The sequence below is a fragment of the Pongo abelii genome, chromosome 3, assembly GCF_028885655.2.
Source record: "Pongo abelii isolate AG06213 chromosome 3, NHGRI_mPonAbe1-v2.0_pri, whole genome shotgun sequence".
Classification (NCBI taxonomy): domain Eukaryota; kingdom Metazoa; phylum Chordata; class Mammalia; order Primates; family Hominidae; genus Pongo; species Pongo abelii.
Window position 1 is genome coordinate 63,416,295 of NC_071988.2, and position 24,002 is coordinate 63,440,296.

At 38.0% G+C, this 24,002-nt stretch overlaps 2 protein-coding genes across 7 annotated transcripts in view; both read left to right on the plus strand.

Annotated features, from left to right (window-relative positions):
- The window catches only part of NMU (neuromedin U), a 35,720-nt gene extending 25,806 nt beyond the window's left edge, over positions 1–9,914 (plus strand). The window contains exons 7-10 of one of the 5 annotated variants that reach the window (XM_054554003.2): positions 94–168; positions 4,358–4,411; positions 5,760–5,799; positions 9,650–9,902. In XM_054554003.2, the coding sequence (XP_054409978.1) occupies positions 94–168; positions 4,358–4,411; positions 5,760–5,795 (165 nt within the window). In that variant the 3' untranslated portion in view covers positions 5,796–5,799; positions 9,650–9,902. Of the gene's footprint in view, positions 1–93; positions 169–4,357; positions 4,412–5,759; positions 5,800–7,671; positions 7,729–9,649 lie in introns of those variants that run through there. The other 4 variants (XM_054554004.2, XM_063723440.1, XM_002814781.5 and 1 more) reach the window with 4 other exon arrangements.
- A 2,740-nt stretch (positions 9,915–12,654) lies between these two features.
- Positions 12,655–24,002, plus strand: part of PDCL2 (phosducin like 2) — a 37,030-nt gene continuing 25,682 nt past the window's right edge. The window contains exons 1-2 of one of the 2 annotated variants that reach the window (XM_054554002.2): positions 12,655–12,933; positions 22,803–22,923. In XM_054554002.2, the coding sequence (XP_054409977.1) occupies positions 12,928–12,933; positions 22,803–22,923 (127 nt within the window). In that variant the 5' untranslated portion in view covers positions 12,655–12,927. The remainder of the gene's footprint in view (positions 12,934–22,802; positions 22,924–24,002) is intronic. The other variant, XM_002814782.6, reaches the window with a different exon arrangement.

A 24,002-nucleotide genomic window follows, 5' to 3' on the forward strand; every position in this document is an offset into this window, starting at 1 on the left:
AGTGGGTAAAAACAAAAACAAATAGGAAACCGTCTTGATGGCCAGTGCTGAGAAGCCATGTACTCATTCACGTGTGTGTTCATGTCCTCTCAGTCGTCTGTCGTGCATCCTTTGCTGCAGCTCGTTCCTCACCTGCATGAAAGAAGAATGAAGAGATTCAGAGTGGACGTATGTAATACAAACTGCATGCTGGCTTTGCCATTCCGTGTGGGGCAGCCCTTTCTGTTAATTCCCAGCTGTGATAGTTCATCAAATGCTGCTCTTCAGGATAAGCCCACACTAATACCCAGTTAGCCAACGTAAGAGCATCTGTTTGCAGACTAAAAGAGAATTGTTCAAGCCGCCCTTCCATGGCCCCCTGCAATATTGTGTCCCTTCTAGCTGAAGCTGTGGACATTGAGGAAAGCTGGAATTATACTGTTTTCCAAAAGCCGTGACTCTCTTGGTGAGAAAATCTATCCTTGGTTTAAGAAAGGACACTGCTTGTGTCCAGTCCTTAGGTAGGAATAAGAGAACAAATAAAAGACAATGTACTGCCCCTCTGTATCCAGCTTGGCAAATAGCTAGGATGGCAAGCTTTCTGCTCAAGTATTTAAATGTTGTTAAGAGTAGGCCAGGCCTGGTGGCTCACACCTGTAATCCCTTCAACTTTGGAAGGCCCAGGTGGGTGGATCCCTTGAGGTCAGGAGTTCAAGACCAGCCTTGGCAACATGGCGAAACCCCGTCTCTACTAAAAATACAAAAATTAGCCGGGCGTGGTGGTGGGCGCCTGTGTTCCCAGCTACTCGGGAGGCTGAGGCAGAAGAATCGCTTGAACCGGGGAGGCAGAGGTTGCAGTGAGCCGAAATCTCGCCACTGCACTCCAGCCTGAGTGACAGCGCGAGACTCCGTCTCAAAAAAAAAAAAAAAGAAAAAAAATCCTAACTCTTGTAACACTGATAATTTCTAGGATTTTATATATATATATATATATATATATATTTTTTTTTTTTTTTTTTTTTTTTTTTTGAGACGGACTCTCGCTCTGTCGCCCAGGCTGGAGTGCAGTGGTGCGATCTCAGCTCACTGCAAGCTCCGCCCCCTGGGCTCATGCCATTCTCCTGCCTCAGCCTTTGGAGGAGCTGGGATCACAGGCGCCCACCACTACGCCCGGCTAATTTTTTTGTATTTTTAGTAGAGACGGAGTTTCACCGTGTAAGCCAGGATGGTCTCGATCTCCTGACCTCGTGATCCGCCCGCCTCGGCTTCCCAAAGTGCTGGTATTACAGGCATGAGCCACCGCGCCCGACCTCTAGGATTATTTTTAAGTAACGCCTTCCCTTGTTGTAATACATTATAATTTTCAGTCTTATATTATCTCATTTTATCCTTTGAGGAACTCTGTTAGTACTTATACAAGTATTATTCCCCATTTACAAAAGGGAAAGCAAGTCAGAATAGTTGAAGGAGTTTCCCCAGATCGTATTAGTAAGAGAAAGTACAAAATAGTCTTCTGACTTCTGATCTAGGCAATTTTTTTTTTCACTATGCTGTACCCTTTATAGTTTAATCTGGGATACTTTTATTATGTTATTTTTAAATTATGTATTTTATTATTAAAAGTTGAATTCAGGCTGGGCGCGGTGCCTCACGCCTGTAATCCCAGCACTTTGGGAGCCCGAGGTGGGCGGATCACCTGAGGTCAGGAGTTTGAGACCAGCCTGTCCATCATGATGAAATCCCGTCTCTACTAAAAATACAAAAAAAAAAAAAAAAAAAAATCAGCGGGCGTGGTGGCGGCACCTGTAATCCCAGCTACTTGGGAGGCTGAGGCAGGAGAATCGTTTGAACCAGGGAGGCAGAGGTTTTCAGTAAGCCGAGATCGTGCCACTGCACTCCAGCCTGGGTGACAGAGCAAGACTCCATCTCAAAAAAAAAAAAAAGAAAAACGAAAAAGTTGAGTTCAGATCATCAAAGTTTTCCTTAATTTCAATACCATATTTAATTTATTCTTCTTAAAGTGCTACCCAAAGTTTTCAGGTACTTTTAAAAACGCATAGAGTTTAGTTAGGTGAATATATTCCTCAAAATTTATTTTTATGGCCAGTATTTCCTCCCTAGAATCTTCACATTCTTAAATGAAGCTTCCATCAAAGAAGACAATATCTGATGCCAACTGTAAAGAGAAATGTAAGATCTTAGGCAGTAGCCCCTTAAAATTTTAGAATTTGCAGAATGAAGAAAAAAGCAGTTGTCATCAAACTCTCTAGAAGTAATACATGCTTTTTTGATTTAACTTGTACTTCTTAAAAGTGTTTGCTCGAGTTATGAATTAGTAAACAATTTCAACTTAAAGATTCAGTTTCTTAAAAGACACCAACAATCATTAGTGTGACTACGTTATTTCAGTGCCGTGATTTACAAAACCAAAGCTAATCAGTCAGTATTGTGGCCAGTTTAGTACATTGACTGAATTTTCCACCTTCAGTGAAACCATCTATATTTTCAGACAAATGATAAATCTTAAGGGTATTTTGCAGCTAGTCAAGTTTCCTAGAAAGCTATGAAAGAAAATAATGTAAAAGATGAATAGAAATGCAATTGCAGGAGAGTGTTCACTTTGCTGGGCCTAAGTCATCTAATTTTAAAATATATCTTTGATAGTGAAATATTTTGAATTCTTGAAGAAAGGTTTTAGATCTTAAAACACTTTTCTTAAATTTTGTTTGCTAGACATCTTCCAATTTCATTCCCACATCTTTTATCTCTACCTCCCAAATTATTTTATATGATGCTCTATGCTAATGATAAAACTCTAAAAAGATCTGTATGTTTGGGTTTAGCATTTGGAAGTTTTAAATATTTGGCATATTTAAATTTACATTTTGTCCTGCCTTTTAGGTTTTTCTCTTTAATATAATATGCATTTGAATTTTTTTAGTTTTATTATTATTATTTTTTTGAGACAAGGTCTTTCTCTGTCACCTAGGCTGGAGTGCAGTGACGTGATCATGGCTTACTGCAGACTTGACCTCCTGGGCTCAGGCAATCCTCCCACCTCAGCCTCCTGAGGAGCCTGAGGAGCTGGGTCCACAGGTGTATGCCATCACACCTGGCTAAATTTTTTTATTATTTGTAGAGACTAGGTCTCTCTGTGTTGCCCAGGCTGGTCTCAAACTCCTGGGCTCAAGTGACTCTCCCACATCAGCCTCCCAGAGTGCTCAGATTACAGGCATGAGCCACTGTGCCCAGCTGAGAACGTTGCTTATATAGGTATATAAACATATGGTTTATATGTGTACATTTTTTTAAATTTTGAAAACTTAAAAAAACTTTGTTTTATTTTTCATTGGTATATTATAATTATACATATTTTGGGGGTACACGTGATATTTTGATGCATGTATACAGTGTGTACATTTTTAAGTACATATTTTTTTCAATATTAAGTAATTTGGGGAGTTATAGTAAAGATGAAAATTAAGTACAAATATTGAGGATTTAAGATACATTTGTTGCAAACTAAGTATTTCAGAATTTAAACATATATCAGAGCCATTTCTTAGAATTTAATATGATTGTATTCATATTACAAAATAGTTGAAAAAGGTCTTGGCTGAAAGATTTCATGGTGATAGCCATGCTGATAATGCTTTTATGATATAGGTAATTGTTAATGAAAATAGGAAGCTATAAGCCAATTTTATGGAAACCATAAAATGTTAATGTATTTTTTTCATGAAGTTTAAAATGAAATGTTTAAGAAAAAGATATACTTATTATGAATAATTGGGTCATTCCTATTAATATTTACAAATTTAAAAATTAACATTCTGCACATATAATTATATTAGGAACATCTGTCCTAAAGCTTCATTGAATAAATGTAATTTACCAAATTTGTCCCTCAATTTCAAACTACATTTCTGTAGAAATATTGGATAATATTTTTTAGCTTTGACACAATTCTGTTTTATATTTTCCCCTGCTCATGGGTTAACACATGCAATATGTATTTTAAATAAATTATTTCATTCTAACAAAATGCTGAAAGGAGATTTTAAATATAGTCAGTTATGAAGTGTCTGTCATTTCTCTTTCTACTTATTGATGAATTCACCTACAACTGACAAAATTCCTGAAAGGCAAATCTGTCACACTGACAAGGAAATTATTTTTAAATATAAGATTCTGATGATACTGCTAGTTGTTGAAAATTTTCAGGTATGATACAAAAATTCTCTATTCAAGTCCCTGATTCCCTCTATGTTTAGTTATGATAGTTGAAAGTAATTTTGACCCTCAATGTACTTTCAAGGAGAATTTGCACTTATTTTTAGTGTTGTTTGATTTGTAATGCCCTCATTTTCTCTTCTAGGAAGAATTCCAAAGTCCCTTTGCAAGTCAAAGTCGAGGATATTTTTTATTCAGGGTAGGTACATACTGTATTTTTAAAAAATCAATCTACACCAAAATTTAAAAATATGTTCCCTGTGTATTTAATTAACTTTTACATTTCAATTAAGTTTTAAAGTTTATAGATGTTTGGCATCAGGTGTTACAGTCTGACATTCACTTCTGTCAGAAGTGAATTATTGCTTCAATACCACAGTATCTCTGATCTCTGATTCTCTTCTTGATCTATTGCTCATGTTTAAACACCTCAAATAGCATTTACCTATTTGACACTTTAATTCCATGACATTTTATGTATAGAAAGTAAGTGTCTTAAAGATACACTATTCCTTATGTTCTATGGAATTATTTACAAAATTTTTAATACAGTAGATTGGAAGAGTTATGAATACTTTCACAAATTCTTAAAATTAAAAGAATCTGCCATAATAAAAGGTATAAGTAGACAGAATTTCAAGGTTACATTTCTGATTTTGTTTGTCCACATTGTCTATAAAATGTGAGGTTTTTTTCTAGGCAGCTGCACTTTGCAAAATATTTGCATCCTTAATACATTACCAGAAAGTTTTAATTAATTCATTCAACAACTATTTATTGAACTCCTACTGGGTGCTGAGCAATGTACCAAGGGCTGGGACTATAAAGACAGATAGGATTCCATTCCTATGCTCTAGGAATTTAGATAGGCTCCAAAACAGATACGTAAACAAATATAAAGTACTGTGTGAAATGCACTTGTAATCCAAAGGCTGTGATTTCCAAAAGAAAAGCATTTAATTCCAGCTGGGGAATGGAAGAGGTACAGAGAAGACTTCAAGGGCTGAATCCTAAAGAATCAATGGGAATTGGTTGATGAAATATTTAGCTAAGAAATTTCAGCTTTACACTAAAGGCTAAGGAGGGGGCAAATGTGGTAAGATTTGCCTTTTGGAAAATAATTCTAACAACAAATTAGAGAATGGATTGAATGAAGGAATTGGACTGATAGCAGGAAGGAGTAAGCAAGTAAACAGCCCTGACTTCAGTAAGTTCATTTTGGTTCATATCAAATTAAAATTGAGAACACTTGTTTTAAAATGTTGGTACCATCAAGGAAATAAGCAAAGTCAAATAGCATCTAGTTCATGGTGGTCTTTGCAGCATTAGCAGCACCTCAGAACTTGTTAGAAATACAAATTTCTCAGGATTCTCAGACTTACTAAATCAGAAATTCTGGCTATGGGGTCCAGCAGTCTATGTTGTAAAAAGCCCTCTAGATGATTGTGAGGCACATTAAACACTCCTCTAAATCATCAATCTGTTTCTGTGACTATTAGCTTCCATCTTTAGTTACACTGATTTATTTCTAATCTCTTATTTTTCAGCCACGGAATGGAAGAAGGTCAGCAGGGTTCATTTAAAATGGTATGTGAGAAATAAATAAACAAATAAATAAATAAAATAGTATGCATTTCACAGTTCAACACAGTTTGACATTTTCTGTTGTTTTCAAATAGTCACAAATTAAACTATGCTAAATATATTTCTATTATTTGATTGCATATGTACATGAATGTTCCATATAAATACTACAATGATAGGAGCTGTAAGGGCTTTATTGTAATGAGAAAATACCAGTATTTTAGGGCCTCATATGCTTTGCCTATGTCATTTATTCCTCAGACTATGTCACAATAGTAATGATCATAAGTGATTTTGTAGACATTGATCTTATCATCATTTATTGTGCAAGTAGGATATGTCAAGGAATGAATTCTTATTGCAGTAATCAGTGTCTATCATAACAGGCCAAGATTTACAGACTGAAAGTACTTCTGTCATCTAAATAACCGATACTCAAAGATTCTTTATAAAAGCTAGTGATTTACCAGTTTCTAGAGAATATTTCAAAATGTGGAAAGACATGAGAGAATGACCTCTTCTTTTGTGCTACCAGAATTTCTACCTCAGTGCTGGACATAGAATAGAAATTTAGTAGCTGTTGACTATTCCCACATGTTTAATAAATATGTTAATCCTAATATTTTATTAGACAATAAATGTTGAAATCAAACCTAAATGCAGATTCATAAATTTATACCACAGAAATAAAAGTGTATTCTATTAAGCTTTTGTGATCCTAAGTCCAGATTTTATGCTGAACATATTTTTTCAAATATATCATTCATGTTAGACTGGGCATAGTGGCTCATGCCTGTAATCCCATCACTTTGGGAGGCTAGGGCACGAGGATCACCTGAGCACAGGATTTTGAGACCCCATCTCTATAAAAACTTAAGAAAAAAATTAGCCAGATGTGGTGGTGCATGCCTGTAGTCCTAGCTACTTCAGAGGCTGAGATGGGAGGATCGCTTGAGCCCAGGAGTTGGAGGCTGTGAGCTATGAATCTTTCCTCTGCACTCCAGCCAAGGCAATAGAACAAGAACTTACCTCACAAAAAAAAAAAAAAAAAAAAAAACCCACAACCAAAACAACAACAAAGTAAACTTCAAGAAGGCAGAAGGAAGAAAGTTATAAAAATGAAAGAAGAAATTGATGTTAAAAATAGTAAAGTAGAAGGATGGTAAACAAAGCAAAAATCTGTCAGTAATTCTTTACAAAAAATAAAATAAATTACACTAGTGTAATCAAGAAAAAGGATAAAATCATAAATATAGAAAAGTACAAATGAAAAGAGAAATTAAAACAGAGAAGAAATAAAAATCATGAAAGAGTACTTTGCACATCTCTCTACATATCAGTTTGGAAACCTGGATAAAATGGAGGATTGTCTAATAAAGTAGGTGCTACCAAAATTGACCTCAGAAGAAAGAAAAACACTAAACAGACTAATAGGTATGGGGAAAAATTGGAAAATGTTATCTAGAAACTATACCCTCAGCTGGGCACGGTGGCTCACGCCTGTAATCCCGGCACCTTGGGAGGCCAAGGTGGGCAGATCACCTGAGGTCGGGAGTTCAAGACCAGCTTGACCAACATGGAGAAATCCTGTCTTTCCTAAAAATTCAAAATTAGCCTGGCGTGGTGGTGCATGCCTGTAATCCCAGCTACTCGGAAGGCTGAGGCAGGAGAATCACTTGAACCCAGGAGGCGGAGGTTGAAGTGAGCCAAGATCGCACCATTGCACTCCAGCCTGGGCAACAAGAGCAAAAAAAAAAGGAAACTATGCCCACTCAAAACTATACTTTGTCTCAAAAAAAAAGAAAAAAAAAAAAGAAACTGTACGCACAATATACCCTCAAAAAGTACTAAGCCAATAATTTTGAATTTTTTCAGCTCAGAGAAAGAAGAAAAATTACCAAATATTTTTATGAAGCCAGCATAATATTAATATGAAAACTTAAAAAAAGTATAAAAAATGAAACTGTAAGTAAATTGTATTTATAAATATTAATGTAAAAATTTAAAATGAATATTATTAGACAGTATTCATCAGTATACTTAAATAATTTTATGACCCCACTAAGTAAGATTTGTTCCAGCAACTCAAAGATGGTTCAACGTTAAGAAGTGTGTTAAAAGTTTTCACTATCAGAAGAAAAATTATGATAATCTCGACAGATGCTTCTGGTAAAATTTCACATCAATTTCTGATCCATTAGGAAGAGATTAATCCTTTCTTGACATGATTTATATAATGGTCTCAAACCAAGTTAGTACAGTAGCTGGCTTGTTAGTGAAACGCTTTGGAGCATTTCTGTTAATGTCAGGAACAAGATAAAGATACTCTCTAATTTCTTATTTAACCTAGTTCTTAATGTGTTAGCCAATTCAATTAGAAAAGAAAGAAATAAAAGATTCAAATAGCGGAAAAGCGAAGGAAAAATTTAATATGCTCATAGGACATGATTAGGAACTTGAATTTGCAAACTGTGTTTGATATTAACTCCTGCTTCAGAAGAGGCCTGATAAATTATGTTCACATAAGGAATATGAGAAAACATATTTTTAATTTTGTATTTTTTCAAGGAACAAAGAACAGAGAGCTAATCGAAAAGAAACTATTTTATCTTTTATAATATTATAAATGTACATTGGCATTTAAACATTTTATTAAATAGCTTAATACTAAATGGGAAAAAATACCTGTGATTGTAACATTGAAATAAGTATTAGAGTGTTCACAATGTGAAACGGAATTTAATCCATGATTTGGTGAATTTAGTAAAAAAAAAAAAAAACCTCCAAAATTGAGAATAATTGCTTTATTCAGATTATTTTCAAGATTAGGGTGTACATAAACTAATGTACTCATGATTTCATTTTATTTTGCCAATAGAAAAACAGTATAATAATCATTTTTTCTTTGTTTTTCTCATCTGATTTTCTAAGGCGTTTCTCTATCCTGATGACCTACATTTATTTAGAAAGTGGTTAAACATAAAATAGGATGATTTAGTTGCAAATATAGGAGGAAATAGATATACAAGGAGTAAATGTAAGCTTTTGAAATAGCTTATTCATAAATCTTATTGGTATTAATGAGCTTTAGGAAGTCACTTTTAAATAGTTAAATACTGTAAACTGTTGGAAGACACAGACATACAGAATAAGTGTTCCATTAGACATAGATTAAATGATATATAGTTAAAAATATACAGACAGGCCGGGGTACGGTGACTCACGCCTGTAATGCCAGCACTTTGGGAGGCCAAAGTGGGCAGATCACTAGAGGTCAGGAGTTCGAGACCAGCCTGACCAACATGGTGAAACTCTGTCTCTACTAAAAATACAAAAATTAGCTGGGCATGGTGGTGCACTTCTGTAATCCCAGCTACTCAGGAGGCTGAGGCAGGAGAATTGCTTGATCCCGGGAGGTGGAGGTTGCAGTGAGCCAAGATCGCTCCACTGCGCTCCAACCTGGGCAACAGAGCAAGACTCTGTGTCAAAAAAAAAAAATAGATATATCTACACATATATATATTTCTTCTCTGTGTGTGTGTGTGTGTGTGTGTGTGTATATATATACACATATATATACACATACTTATATATGTATATATATGTATATATATACACATATATATACACATACTTATATATGTATATATATGTATATATATACACATATATATACACATACTTATATATGTATATATATGTATATATATATATACACACAGCTGGGAAATATGTCAGATGCTAATGTTATCATTCTATGACAAAATATTTATAGAAATGTCTATATACAAACATTATATACACACATTCACCTGGTCGTTTACACTTTAATTCAATTTTTCTTTTTTTACAGGATGCCAGCTAATTTTCCACAGAGCAATGCTATGGAATACAAAATGTACTGACATTTTGTTTCTTCTGAAAAAAATCCTTGCTAAATGTACTCTGTTGAAAATCCCTGTGTTGTCAATGTTCTCAGTTGTAACAATGTTGTAAATGTTCAATTTGTTGAAAATTAAAAAATCTAAAAATATTTTTGCTTAGTGTTTTAATGAGAAATACTGTGTAATAAACCTGTAAATAATGATGTTCCTTAGATACCTGCCGGGTTTGACAGTACTGGCATACACGCATTTTTTTTTTTTTTTTTGAGACAGTTTGGCTCTGTCACCCAGGCTGGAGTGCAGTGGTGCGATCTCGGCTCACTGCAACCTCTGCCTCCCGGGTTCAAGCGATTCTCCTGCCTCAGCCTCCTGACTAGCTGGGATTACAGGCATGTGCCACCATGCCCAGCTAATTTTTTTTTTTTTTGTATTTTTTTGTATTTTTAGTAGAGATGGGGTTTCGCCATGTTGGCCAGGCTGGTCTCGAACTCCTGACCGCAGGTTATCCACCTGCCTTGGCCTCCCAAAGTGCTAGGATTACAGGCATGAGTCACTGTGCCCTGCCCACATGCTTTTTTGATGTTTTCATTAAAGGCACTCAGAGAGAGTTGAGAGTTGAGTTTTAATGAGCTGTTTTAGTTTATTGTATTTGGATTTTTGTCAGTGACAAAACCACCAGCTCTCATAAATACCAGAATGCCCAGTAGCTACCAATCTTAGAATGTGAGCACCAACTGAAACTATACTAGTTGGAGGATTGGGCCATAACCCATCCAATAGTCCAATAAGCAAGTTCTGATTTATAAACTGTATAATGGATTTCTGATTGCTACAAATATATCAGAGGACTAACTTTTTCTACCAACTCATAGTATTCAATTTATCCTAAAATAAGTTACTTCACCTCGCAATATCTGAAAGGCAACCAGTCTTGTCTATTAGCAGAAAGAAAATAATCTTATTAATAGAGGATCATGAACACACATTGGGAACTTTTAACATCAAATAAATGTTTAGTGGGCACAGAATTAACTTCAGATGGAGATTGAATTTATCTCCTCTCAGGTTCCCCTTGATCTTTTTTCCTTCTGACCTCTGTCTTAGATTCCCACCTCCTCCATCAGGAAGGTTGCTGGCTGATTAGAAAGGAGTGGCTCTTTTGAGTAGGTAGAATTAGGTCTATACAGACATTCTTCAGAGCAGAGTATCTAACAAATCTTTGTCTTTCTAATGTTGACCAATTATTATAGCTTAAGTTACACCTTTTACTAACAAAGTTCCTGAATTTCACTTCTTGTCAACCTGAGTGAAGAACATAAGAAGCAGCAGAAGAGAAAAAAATACATTATTTTTAGAAAAATAAATTGCCTTGATAAGATGGGGACTTGAGAGCAAGGAGAGCATGCTGCCCTAAAACCACAAATGCATGGGGCAGCATTAGCTAGTTCTGTGCACAGTACTTCAACTAGCCTGGACTTCGGATTGTCAAAATAACAAAAGAATATTAATTTAATCAGCAGTTATCAGGGCCTCTCAGAAATCCAGAGAGACATAGGTAACATTTTTAGGGCTCCTGGGATGAAGAAGAAGAAAGAGGAAGAAGAAGAAGATGAGAAAAATACCAAGACATGATTACAAAAATTGTGATATGTTTTTAATTATTTATATTTAACAGATTCATGTCTCATACACAAACACAACAGAATATATGGGCTACTAGGAGTATGAGATTTGTATTAAGTATTAGCTAGGCACTAGAGATGGACTGGTCCCATGTTGAACCCAAGTTTAAAGTTATGTCATTAAAAACTTTTTTTTTTCTTTCCAAGTCCTGTGAGTATATCTCTGGAACTGTGTAAAACAACTTGTATAAAACACAAAGTGTTTTCCTCAAGTTCCTGGCAGCTCCCAGTAAACATCCTTTCCTTAATTTAAACACAAAGGAACCCCTACCTGTCTAGGCATCCTACCTAAAGCCAGAGCTTTTTTTTTTTTTTTTTTTTTTTTAATTTAGACAGATCTCACTTTGTTGCCCAGGCTGGAGTGCAGTGGCGTGATCTTGACTCACTGCAACCTCTGCCTCCTGGGTTCAAGTGATTCTCCTGCCTCAGCGTCCTGCGTAGCTGGGATTACAGGCACCCGCCACGTCCTGTTAGTTTTTAGTAGAGATGGGGTTTCACCATGTTGGCCAGGCTGGTCTTGAACTCCTGACCTCAAGTGATCCACCTGCCTCAGCCTCCCAAACTGCTGGGATTGCAGGCTTGTGCCACCGTGCCTGGCCTAAAGCCAGAGCTTCTGTCACTTAAGGCAGTGGATTTTTTAAGATGGAGTTGGGGAGCCTACAGTCCCATTTAAGCATCTAATGAAAGCTCTGGCTCTTAATTTCAGAAAAAAATGTACACATACAACAAAATTACGTGTACACTTGGGGGCTGGGGGGCAAGATATTCCCTAAAATCTATCCAAATACATTGTATGGGCTAAGTGTAGTGGCTCATGCCTGTAATCTCAGCACTTTGGGAGGCTGAGGTGGGAGGATCACTTGAGCTCAGGAGTTCAAAACCAGCCTAGGCAACATGTGAGACCCCTGTCTCTACAAAAAAATTAAAAAAGTTAGCTGGGTATGATGGCACATGCATCTGTGATCCCGGCTACATGGGACGCTTAGACAGGAGGATTGCTTGAGCTCTGGAGGTGGAGGCTGCTGTGAGCAGTGTTTGCACCACTTCACTCCAGTCGGTGAGACAGAGCAAGACCCTGTCTCAAAACAAAAAAATATATAGTCTATGGATTCCAGGTTGAGAACGCCTCCTCTGAAGGGTTCTCCACCCCAGGAGTTTGTTATTTCTCCATGAAGACAGGACTCAGGGTTTGAAGGGTGCCCGAGGCTCTGAAACAATCGGTTGATTCAATGGTGGTGGTGGAGGGAAAAGTTGACAGGAATGTCAGCACCAGCACCACACAGCGAACAGGAAATGCAGTGCTTGGGATAGATGCTCCAAGACCTGGCGCGTCAGTACCCACAAGCATCCCCTGTGTTAGGCCTCTGCATTGCCTGGCAACCAAGCTGCCACGCCCGCCCGTGCGTAACAAGTCCTTGTTCGCCTCTCCCTCTTCTGGCTGGCACTCGAAACCGCCGGGCCTGAAGCGGGCACTCTTCCAGCCTGGAGAAGGCTGCGGGTCTTAATCCGTGGCGCCTCCCCAGCTGCGGGACGACGCGGGCTCGTGAGGGGCAGAGCAGCGCATCATGCAGGTGAGGGTCGGGACCCGCCGGGCCACCCTGGAACACCCAGTGGGTCTCCAGCTGGGCCCGAAGCCAAGGGACACAAATGGGGAGGGCGGACACAGGAGTTAGGCTCTAACATTTGTTCTTGAAAAGTGCTAAATTTTGCGTGCTTCTGTGTCTAGTTTTGAGAAAAATCCTCTAGGAAAATGCCATTTTTTCAGCTTTTAAGACTTGTGTCTGTCGCTGGAGAAAACGTTAAAAGAGTTGTTACGTATTGTGTTTCACACCAGAATCATAGAAATCTTACTGCTGCATACTATTTTTGACTTAACAGACCAGCAACGTTAGCCCAAGTGTAATTCAATTTGATTGTCCTTCTCCACTACCTTAAAAAATAAGAACAGAAAACCTACTAGTCGCATATGTCTTAATACCATATGTCCCTAGAGTTTCTTGCACCTCACCTCAAAAACTCTGTTAGACTTTTGGGAGGTGGAGGCGGGTGGATCACGAGGTCAAGAGATTGAGACCATCTTGGCCAACCTGGTGAAACCCTGTCTCTACTAAAAATACAAAAATTACCTAGGCGTGGTGGCGTGCGCCTGTAGCCCCAACTACCTGGGAGGCCGAAGCAGGAGAATCGCTTGAACCGGAGGCAGAGGTTGCAGTGAGCCGAGATTGCGCCACTGCACTCTAGCCTGGCGATAGAGTGAGACTGCGCCTCAAAACAAACAAACAAACAAACAAAAACTCAGACTTCCAAAATGTTTCTTAGAAGTCTCCTCCTCTGTCTAACGGTTCCTTATTAATCAGAAGCCTGTGTTGTCCTTTTTTTTTTTTTAGTACAGTAAAATTGTCTTTCTAACTTACAGAAACACCTTTTCCCCACCTGCTCCTGCAGATTAAAACCACTAGGATTTTTCTCATTTTACATATTTAATTTTGGGTGTTTGTATATACTGTATAATTTATTAGGATATTTTGAACATCAATTACATATAATTTTTTATGGCCAGTCCTTTCATGCTAATAATGGATTCGTAGCAAGCACATTTTATATGTGTGTAAAAACATTGCAGATTTGTCCTGATTTGCATCTGCTCTTCAGGATTGAAATGTCATTGACAGTGAAGGCAACATCACATTAACCTTTGTTGGTTTACTGATTAATTCAACAGCCAGCTATTCAGTGCTTATGTTTTAGATACGGACCTGTTCTAAGAGCTTACTAATGAGGGAATAAGAAGAAGACAGATATAACTATTAATGGCATGGTAAATGCCTTCATAGTTTGAGCAAATAGATTGTGGTACCTGTTTCTGTTAGATAAAATTTCATGGCTGAGGGCAGTGGCTCATGCCTGTAATCCCAGCACTTTGGGAGGCTGAGGCAGGCAGATCCCTTGAGGTCAGGAGTTCAAGACCAGCCTGGCCTACGTGGCAAAACCCCGTCTCTACTAAAAATACAAAAAAAAATTAGCTGGACGTTGTGGCACATACCTGTAGTCCCAGCTACTCGGGAGGCTGAGGCAGGAGAATCACTTGAACCCAGGAGGCGGAGGATGCAGTGAGCCGAGAGTGCACCACTGTACTCCAGCCTGGGCGACAGAGCAAGATTCCATCTCGGGGGAAAAAAAAATTCATAGTTCATGTCTTTTTTTTTTTTTTTTTTTTTTTTTGGAGACAGGATCTCGCTCTGTCACCCAGCCTGGAGTGCAGTGACATGATCAACCTCCCAGGCTCAAGTGTTCTCCCACCTCAGCATCCCTAGCAGCTGGGACTACAGGTGCATGCCACCATACACAGTTAATTTTTTGTTTGTAGAGATGGGGTCTCGCCATACCCAGGCTGATCTCAAACTGTTGGGCTCAAGATGGAAAAGGTACCACCTGAAATCTGCACAACAAACCTTACTCTTTTTTTTTTTTTTTTTTTTTTTTGAGACAGAGCTTTGCTCTGTCATCCAGGCTGGAGTACAGTGGTGCCATCTCAGCTCACTGCAAACTCCACCTCCCGGGTTCAAGCAATTCTTCTGCCTCAGCCTCCCGAGTAGCTGGGATTACAGGAGTGCACCACCACACCTGGCTAATTTTTGTATTTTTAGTAGAGACAGAGTTTCACCATGTTGGCCAGGCTGGTCTTGGACTCCTGACCTCAAAGGATCTGCCCGCTTTGGCCTCCCAAAGTGCTGGGATTACAGGCTTGAGTCATTGTGCCTGGCTGACAAAGCTTACTCTTAATATACCCTGCTTTTCCTGGTTACCTCCCCATAACTTGCCTCCCACATACCCTTCTTCTTTTGTTTCAGTGAAACATGGTATTTAGGCCTGAATTTTAACCAACCTCTTTGAGATACACTAATTTTCCCTGGTATCTCCAATGTATCCATGAGGTATACATACTAATAAACTCTTTTTCTCTTGTTAATCTGTCTTTTATTACAGGAGTCTGTCCCAGCTAAGACGTCAGAATGATAGAAAATTATTTGAGGTGGAACCAAAGGGTTTGGGTCCATCAAAGGATGGGAGATGAATAGGAGGGTGAACCAGAGGTAAACACATGTCTAGGAGAATTCAGGGAAGGATATCTTGGTCCTTAGTGGAACAGAGGAGAAAATGAAAAGGAGTAAACCCTGTCAAAAAACATTTCGGCCTAAGACAGCTCTCATATGGATTTGTAACCTGAGTCATATTGTTGGGTGGTCCAGCAACCTTAAACTGTGAATTCGTTATATATTGTAGCACCCTCAAATACCTGGAAGAAAAAAATATAAATCCTCTGTAGAGGAAGATGTCTTTAGTTTAGGCTTCAAGGAATTCCCATCAGTAAGTTTTCGAGGACAGAAAGCAGAAATCAGTCAGAGGTAACCAAGCACACAAGGAAATAAGCCACCATGAGACCATGAACCAAGAGAAACAGATTTACAGAGATTTTTAGATAACAGAATGATCAGAAATAGGTTATAAAACATCTGTACTGGCTGGGCACGGTGGCTCACACCTGTAATACCAGCATTTTGGGAGGCCGAGGCAGGCGGATCACGAGGTCAGGAGATCGAGACCATCCTGGCTAACACGGTGAAACCCCGTCTCTACTAAAAAAATACAAAAAATTAGCCAGGTTTGGTGGCAGGCGCCTGTAGTCCCAGCTACTTGGGAGGCTGAGGCAGGAGAATGTCATGAACACAGGAGGCAGAGCTTGCAGTGAGCCGAGATCGTGCCACTGCCCTCCAGCCTGGGCAACAGAGAAAGACTCCAAAAAAAAAAAAAAAAAAAAGAACTTATAAATACTGAAAACTGTAAAACAGACAAATAGAGTAGAGTAGAAAGCCTTGAAATAAACCCACGTATATTTTCAAAAAATTTTTAACAAGAGTGCCAAGACCATTAAATCGGCAACAGTTAATTTTTTTTCAATAAATGGTGCTGGGTAAACTGGATATCCACATGCAAAAGAATGAAGTTGGAACCTTATCTTAGACTTTGTGAATCTGAAATATCTGAAACAGGTTTCAGTTGACTTAGAAAGTTTATTTTGCCAAGGTTAAGGATGTACCCGTGACACAACCTTAAGAGGTCCTGATGACATGCGTCCAGTGTGGTTGGGGTACAGCTTGCATTTCGGGAGACATCATTCAATATGTGTAAGATGTACATTGGTTTGGTCTAGTAAGGCAGGACAACTTGAAGAGGGGGCTTTCAGGTCAGAAGTAGATAAGAGAGTCCTTGATCCTTTTGAATCCTTGATTAGCCTTCCACTGAATACACAATTTAGTCTGGCTCAGTGAGTCTGCACTTTTACATAAACAGTAGAGCAGAGGAAGCAATCAGATATGCATTTGTCTCAGGTGAGTCTGAGAGGGATGACTTTCAGTTCTGTCTGTCCTTTGTCCACAAGGAATTTCCTTTTGGGCAAATTGTGAGGGAGGTGTGTGGCTTGTGTCTTTGTAGCTATTTTATTTAGGAGTAAAATGGGAGGCAGGTTTGCCTGACATAGTTCCCAACTTTTCCCTTGGCTTAGTGATTTGGGGGTCCTGAGATTTATTTTTCTTTCACAACTGTATACAAAAATTAACTCAAACTACATCAAAGTCCTATAGCTAAAAGTAGAAATCTCTTAAAAGGAAACATAAGATAGATTCATGACATTGAGTTTGACAGTAATTTCTTGGTTATGACACCAAAAGCACAGGTAACAAAAGAAAAAAATAAATTGTACTTTACCAAATTTAAAACATTTTTTTTGCATCAGAGGATATTATCAAGAGAGTGAAAAGACAAGTGGTGAGACACAGTGGCTGAAACCTGTAATCCCAGCACTTTGGGAGGCTGAGGCAGGTGGATCATTTGAGGTCAGGAGTTTGAGACCAACCTGGCCAACATGGTGAAATCCAATCTCTACTAAAAATACAAAAATTAGCTGGGTGTGGTGGTGGGCATCTGTAATCCTAGCTACTCAGGAGGCTGAGGCAGGAGAATCGTTTAAACCCAGGAAGCAGAATTCTCAGTGAGGTGAGATCACTCCACTGCACTCCATCCTGGGCAATAGACTGAGACTTCACCTCAAAAAAAAAAAAAAAAAAAAGACAACCCACAGAATAGAAAATATTGGCTGATCATATATTTGATAAGAGGATAATATCCAGAAGATATAAAGACTTCCTAAAACTCAACAACAAAAAGACAACCCAATATAAAAATGGGCAAAAGATTTTGCTGTAGTTTGAGTGTGTCTGCTCCAAAATTCAGTTGTTTCCAATGTGATAGTATTAGGAGGTGGGGCCTTTAAGAGGTGATTAGGCCATGAAGTCTCCTACCTTATAAATGAGATTAGATACCCTTATAAAAGGGCTTGCTAAAGAGAGTATGTCCCTTTTTTTTATTTTTTATTTTTATTTTTTACTATTCTGTCTTTTGCCACGTGAGGACGCAGTGTTCCTCTCCTCTGGAAGACACAGTGTTCAAGGTACCATCTTGAAAGAAGAGATCAGACCCTCACTGGACAATGAACTTGACAGTGCCATAATCTTAGATTTCCCAGCCTCCAGAACAGTGAAAAATAAACTTCTGTTCTTTATAATTTACCCAGTCTAAGATATTTTGTTGTAGAGTACAAAATGGACTAAGACAAACTTGAATAGATGTTTCTTAAAAGAAGATCTCCAAATAGCCAATAAGCACATGAAAAGATGCTTAACATCACTAATAATGAGGGGGATGCAGCTCAAAACCACAGTCTACTTCACACCCACTAGAATGCTTATGATAGAAAAGATGGACAATAACAAAACTGTTGATAAGGATATAGACAAATTAGAACCCTTTTGCATTGCTGGTGGGAATGTAAAATTGCGCAACTGCTGTGGAAAACTGGTAATTTCCTTCCAAATTAAACAGATATCATATGATCCAGTAATTCTCCTTCCAGGTATGTACCCAAAAGAATTGAAAGTAAGGACTTAAACAGGTATTTGTATACCCATTTTTATAACAGCTTTATTCCTAATAATGAAAAGTGAAAACTACCCAAATGTCCATTGATGGATGAATAAACAAAATGTGGTATATAGGTACAATGGAATATTATTCAACGTTGAAAAAGAATGGAATTCTGCTACATGCTACAATGTAGTTGAACCTTGAAAACACGCTAAGCGAAATAAGCCAGTCACAAAAGGACAACTATTGTATGGTTCCACCTGCATGAAGTACATAGAATAGTCAAATACATGGTAGAAAGTAGAACATAGAACAATGGTTTCCTGGAGTTTGGAAGAGGAGAGAATGAGGGGCTATCGTTTAATGAGTACAGTTTTTCTATTACAGAAATGAATAACAGAGGAAATCTTAGAAAATTAACAAACATGTAGAAACTAAACAACATGCTACTGAACAACCAATGGGTCAAAGAAGAGATTAGAAGAGAAATTTTAAAATATATTGAGAAAAACAAAAATGGAACTACAACAAAACCTATAGAAGGCAGCAAAAGCAGATTTAAGAGGGAAATGCATAGCAATAAATGCCTAAAACAAAAAAGAACAAACTAAGCTTACAGTTATCAGAAGGAAATAAATAACAAACAGCAGAAATAAATGAAATAAAGACTAGAAAAACAATAGAAAAAATCCAGAAAATCTTTGGTTTTTTTGAAAATATAAAATCAACAAAACCTTAGCTATACTAAGAATAAAGAAGACTCAAATAAAATCAGAAACAAAAGAGGAGACCTTACAGCTGATACCACAGAACAGTTACATGCCAATGGATTGGATAACCTAGAAGAAATGGATAAATCCATGGACACATATAGCCTACCAACAGTGGATCAAGAAGAAATACAAAATCTAAACAGACCAATAACAAATAAGGAGATTGAATAAAAAATAAAAAGTCTCCCATCAAAGAAAAGTCCGGGACCTGATGGCTTCACCAGTAAATTCGACCAAACATTTCAAGGAGAACTAATAACAATCCTTCTTAAACTCTTCCAAAAATAGAAAAGGAGGGAATTCTTCTAAATTTTGTGTGTGTGTGTGTGTGTGTGTGTGTGTGTGTGTGTGACAGTATCTCACTTTGTCTCCCAGGCTGGAGTGCAAAAGCGCAATCTCGGCTCACTGCAACCTCCGCCTCCCAGATTCAAGTGATTCTCCTGCCTCAGTCTCCCGAGTAGCTGGGATTACAGGTGCCTGCCACTGTGCCCAGCTAATTTTTGTATTTTTAGTAGAGACAGGGTTTCACCATGTTGGCCAGGCTGGTCTCGAACTCCTGACTTCAGGTCATCTACCCACCTTGGCCTGCTAAAGTCCTGAGATTACAGGCATGAACCACTGCACCCAGCCCTAAATCTTTTTAATGAGATCAGCATTACCTTGATATCAAAGCCAGACCTGGACATTACAAGAAAAGAAAATTACAAGCCATTATCTCTGAAGAACACAGATGTAAAAATCCCCAACAATATACTAGCAAACTGAAGTCAACAGCACATTAAAAGAATAATGTACCACAATTAAGTGGGATTTATCTTGTGGATGCAAGGATGTTTCAGCATATGCAAATCTACAAATGTGACACACCACATTAACAGAATTATGGACAAAAATCATATGATCATCTTGTTAGATGCAGAAAAAGCATTCAACCAAATTTAATATCCTTTCATGATAAAAACTTGCAACAAATTAGGTATAGAGGGAATGTACCTCAACACAGTAAAGGCATATATGACAAGCCTACAGATGATATTATATTCAATGGTAAAGTTGAAAGCTTTTTTTTGTAGACAAGGATGCCCATTCTCACTACTTCTATTCAATATAGTACCAGAGGTCTTTGCCAGAGCAAGTAAGCAAGAGAAATAAATAAAAGGCATCCAGACGGGAAAAGGAAATAGTGAAATTGTTGCTGTTTGCTGATGATGTAATCTTGTGTATATAAAACCCTAAAGTCCCCATCAAAAAAACTGTTAGAACTAATAAATGGATACAGTAAAGTTGCAGGATTCCAAATCAATATAAAAACTAGTAGCATCTCTGGCCAGGCATGGTGGCTCATACCTGTAATCCTAGCACTTTGAGAGGCCGAGGTGGGTGAATCACTTGAAGCCAGGAGTTCAAGACCAGCCTGGCCAACATAGTGAAACCTCATCTCTACTAAAAATACAAAAATTAGCCGGGCGAGGTGGTAGGCACCTGTAGTCCCAGCTACTCGGGAGGCTGAGGCAAGAGAATCGCTTGAACCCAGGAGGCAGAGGTTGCAGTGAGCTGAGTTTGCACCACTGCACTCCAGTCTGGGTGACAGAGTGAGACTCCATCTCAAAAAACAAAACAAAACAACAACAACAAAAAACTAGTAACATTTCTGTATACTAACAATGAACTATCAGAGAAAGAAATCAAGAAAATAATCCCATTTATAATATTTACAAAAAAGTAAATACTTAGAAATAAATTTAACCAAGGACATGAAAAATTCATAGACTGAAAATGATAAAATGTTGATGAAAGAAGTTGAAGACACAAATAAATAGGAAGATATTCCATGTTCATGGATTGGAAAAATTATTGTTAAAGTGTTCATATTACCCAAAGCAATCTGTAGATTCCATATAATCCTTATCAAGATTCCAATATGCTCTTTTATACAGAAGTAGAAAAAGCAATTCTAAAATCCATATGGCACTACAAAAAACTCTGAATAGCTAAGACAATCTTGAGCAAAAAGGAGAAAACTAGAGGCATCACATTACCTGACTTCAAACTATATTGCAAAGCCATTGTAATCCAAACAGTGCAGTCACATTACCTGACTTCAAACTATATTGCAAAGCCATTGTAATCCAAACAGTGCAGTACTGGCATAAAATAGACACTGACCAATGGAAAACTCAAAAATGAACTCATGCATTTACAGTCAATTGATTTTTGACAAAGAGGGCAAGAACACACAATGGGGGAAAGAACAATCTCTTCAATAATGGGTGTTGGGAAACAGGATATCCACATATAGAAGAATGAAATTGGACCCTTATCCCACTCCATCTATAAAAATCAACTAAAAATGGATTAAAGACTTAAATATAAGACCTGAAATTGTGAAAATATTATACAAGAAGAAAACACAGGGGAAATACTACACACTATTGGTCCAAGGAGTGAATTTTTGGATTTAATCCTCCAAGCTCAGGCAACAAAAGCAAAAATAGACAAGATTACATCGAACTAAAAAGCTTCTGCAAGCAAAGGAAACAGTTAACAAAGTGAAGAGGCAATCTATATATTGGGAAAAACTATTTACAAGCAATACACTTGACATGGCATTACTACTTAAAATATATACGGAACTCAAATAACAGTAGTAAGAAAACAACCCAATTTTAAAATTAGCAAAGATAATCCCAGCAGTTTGGACGGCTGAGGAGGGAGGATCACTTGAGGCCAGGAGTTCAAGACCAGCTGGAGCAACATGGGGAAACCCTGTAAAAATACAAAAATTAGCTGGGCCTGGTGGAGCAAGCCTGTAGTCTCAGCTACTCAGGAGGCTGAGGCATGAGAATTACTTGAACCCAGGAGGTGGAGGTTGCAGTGAGCCAAGATTGTGCCACTGCATTCCAGCTTGGGTGATAGAGCAAGAATCTCTGTGTCTCAAAAAAAATAAATAAATAAAAGGGAATACTATGCAGCCATAAAAAAGAATGAGTTCATGTCCTTTGTAGGGACATGGATGAAGCTGGAAACCATCATTCTCAGTAAACTATTGCAGGGCCAAAAAACCAAACACCGCATGTTCTCACTCATAGGTGGGAATTGAACAATGAGAACACTTGGACACAGGAAGGGGAACATCACACACCGGGGCCTGTCATGGGGTTGGGGGAGGGGGGAGGGATAGCATTAGGAGATATACCTAATGTAAATGACAAGTTAATGGGTGCAGCACACAAACATGGCACATGTATGCATATGTAACAAACCTGCACATTGTGCACATGTACCCTAGAACTTAAAGTATAATAAAAAAAAGAAAAAAGGAAGTTCATCTGATGGTCTTGAATGCTTATGTAGAAAAAGAAACCAAACTGTATTTGTGTATGATGTGAATTGGTTTTGCCCAATACAGTCTTCAGCAAATTTTCCATGACTTAGGAGATACTTCCTTAACATTCTATATGTGTATTCTAAATTGATATTTTATTAAAGTTTTCAGTGGAGCATATAATCCCATTAGTGCTGGGAAGCAGGAAAAAGTAGGTCACTTTGCTTTATTCTTCAAAACCAATTAACTGTAGAGTTCATGAACAACTGAATACTTGGGAGTGCTACATGTTAATGAATTTTCCAAATACATATTAAAGTGTACAACCATGTTAATTTTCTTTTCTTTTCTTTTTGTGTAGGATCCCAATGAAGATACAGAATGGAATGACATTTTAAGAGATTTCGGCATTCTTCCTCCTAAAGAAGAGTCAAAAGATGAAATTGAAGAAATGGTTTTACGTTTACAGAAAGAAGCAATGGGTATGGTTGTAGATTTGGTGGGCTGGATGATGGGAATAATACAGTTAAGTTAGTAGTAAGGTATTTCATGAACATAGTGGGAGAGAGGACATTAGAAATCATTTAATATAGGCCGGGCATGGTGGCTCACGCCTGTAATCCCAGCACTTTGGGAGGCCGAGGCAGGCGGATCACTAGGTCAGGAGATCGAGACCATCCTGGCTAACACGGTGAAACCACATCTCTACTAAAAATACAAAAACAACATTAGCTGGGTGTGGTGGCGGGTGCCTGTAGTCCCAGCTAGTCGGGAGGCTGAGGCAAGAGAATGGCGTGAACCCAGGAGGTGGAGCTTGCAGTGAGCCAAGATCGCGCCACTGCACTCCTGCACTGCTCTGGGTGACAGAGCAAGACTCCATCTCAAAAAACAAAACAAATAAACATTTAATATAACCCTCAACAACTTTCAGTATTTGGATATGACACCTAAAATGACTAATTTCACATGTTGAAAATCACATGCTAATTAATAACAGAGCTGAAATATCCTTATGCGTAACCAAGTGAGCTTTCTTCTCCCACCATGTCCCTCTACCTTATTACCATCTATTTTGATCATTCTTTATAGTATGTATTATTTATCAAGATTTCCAGGTACTTGAGGGAAATCTAAATTTATGAAATCTAATTGATTTTCATACCTAGTTTTAAATGTAGCCTGTCAGTTCTATGAACTTTGAGGGAGTAATACTTTAATGTTATACTTTCTATAGTATGTATAGCTTTTTTTGGTGGCTGGCTGCTTTATGTTTGTTTAAAGATACTCTTTTTTGTTTGTTTTTTTGAGACCAAGTCTAATTTTGTTGCCCAGGGTGGAATGCAGTGGTGCGATCTCAGCTCACTGCAAACTCAGCCATTCGGGTTCAAGTGATTCTCCTGCCTCAGCCTCCCGAGTAGTTAGGATTACAGGTGCCTGCCATCACACCTGACTAATTTTTGTATTTTTAGTAGAGATAGGGTTTCACCATGTTGGCCAGGTTGGTCTTGAACTCCTGACCTAAAGTGATGCACCCACCTCGACCTACCAAAGTACTGGGATT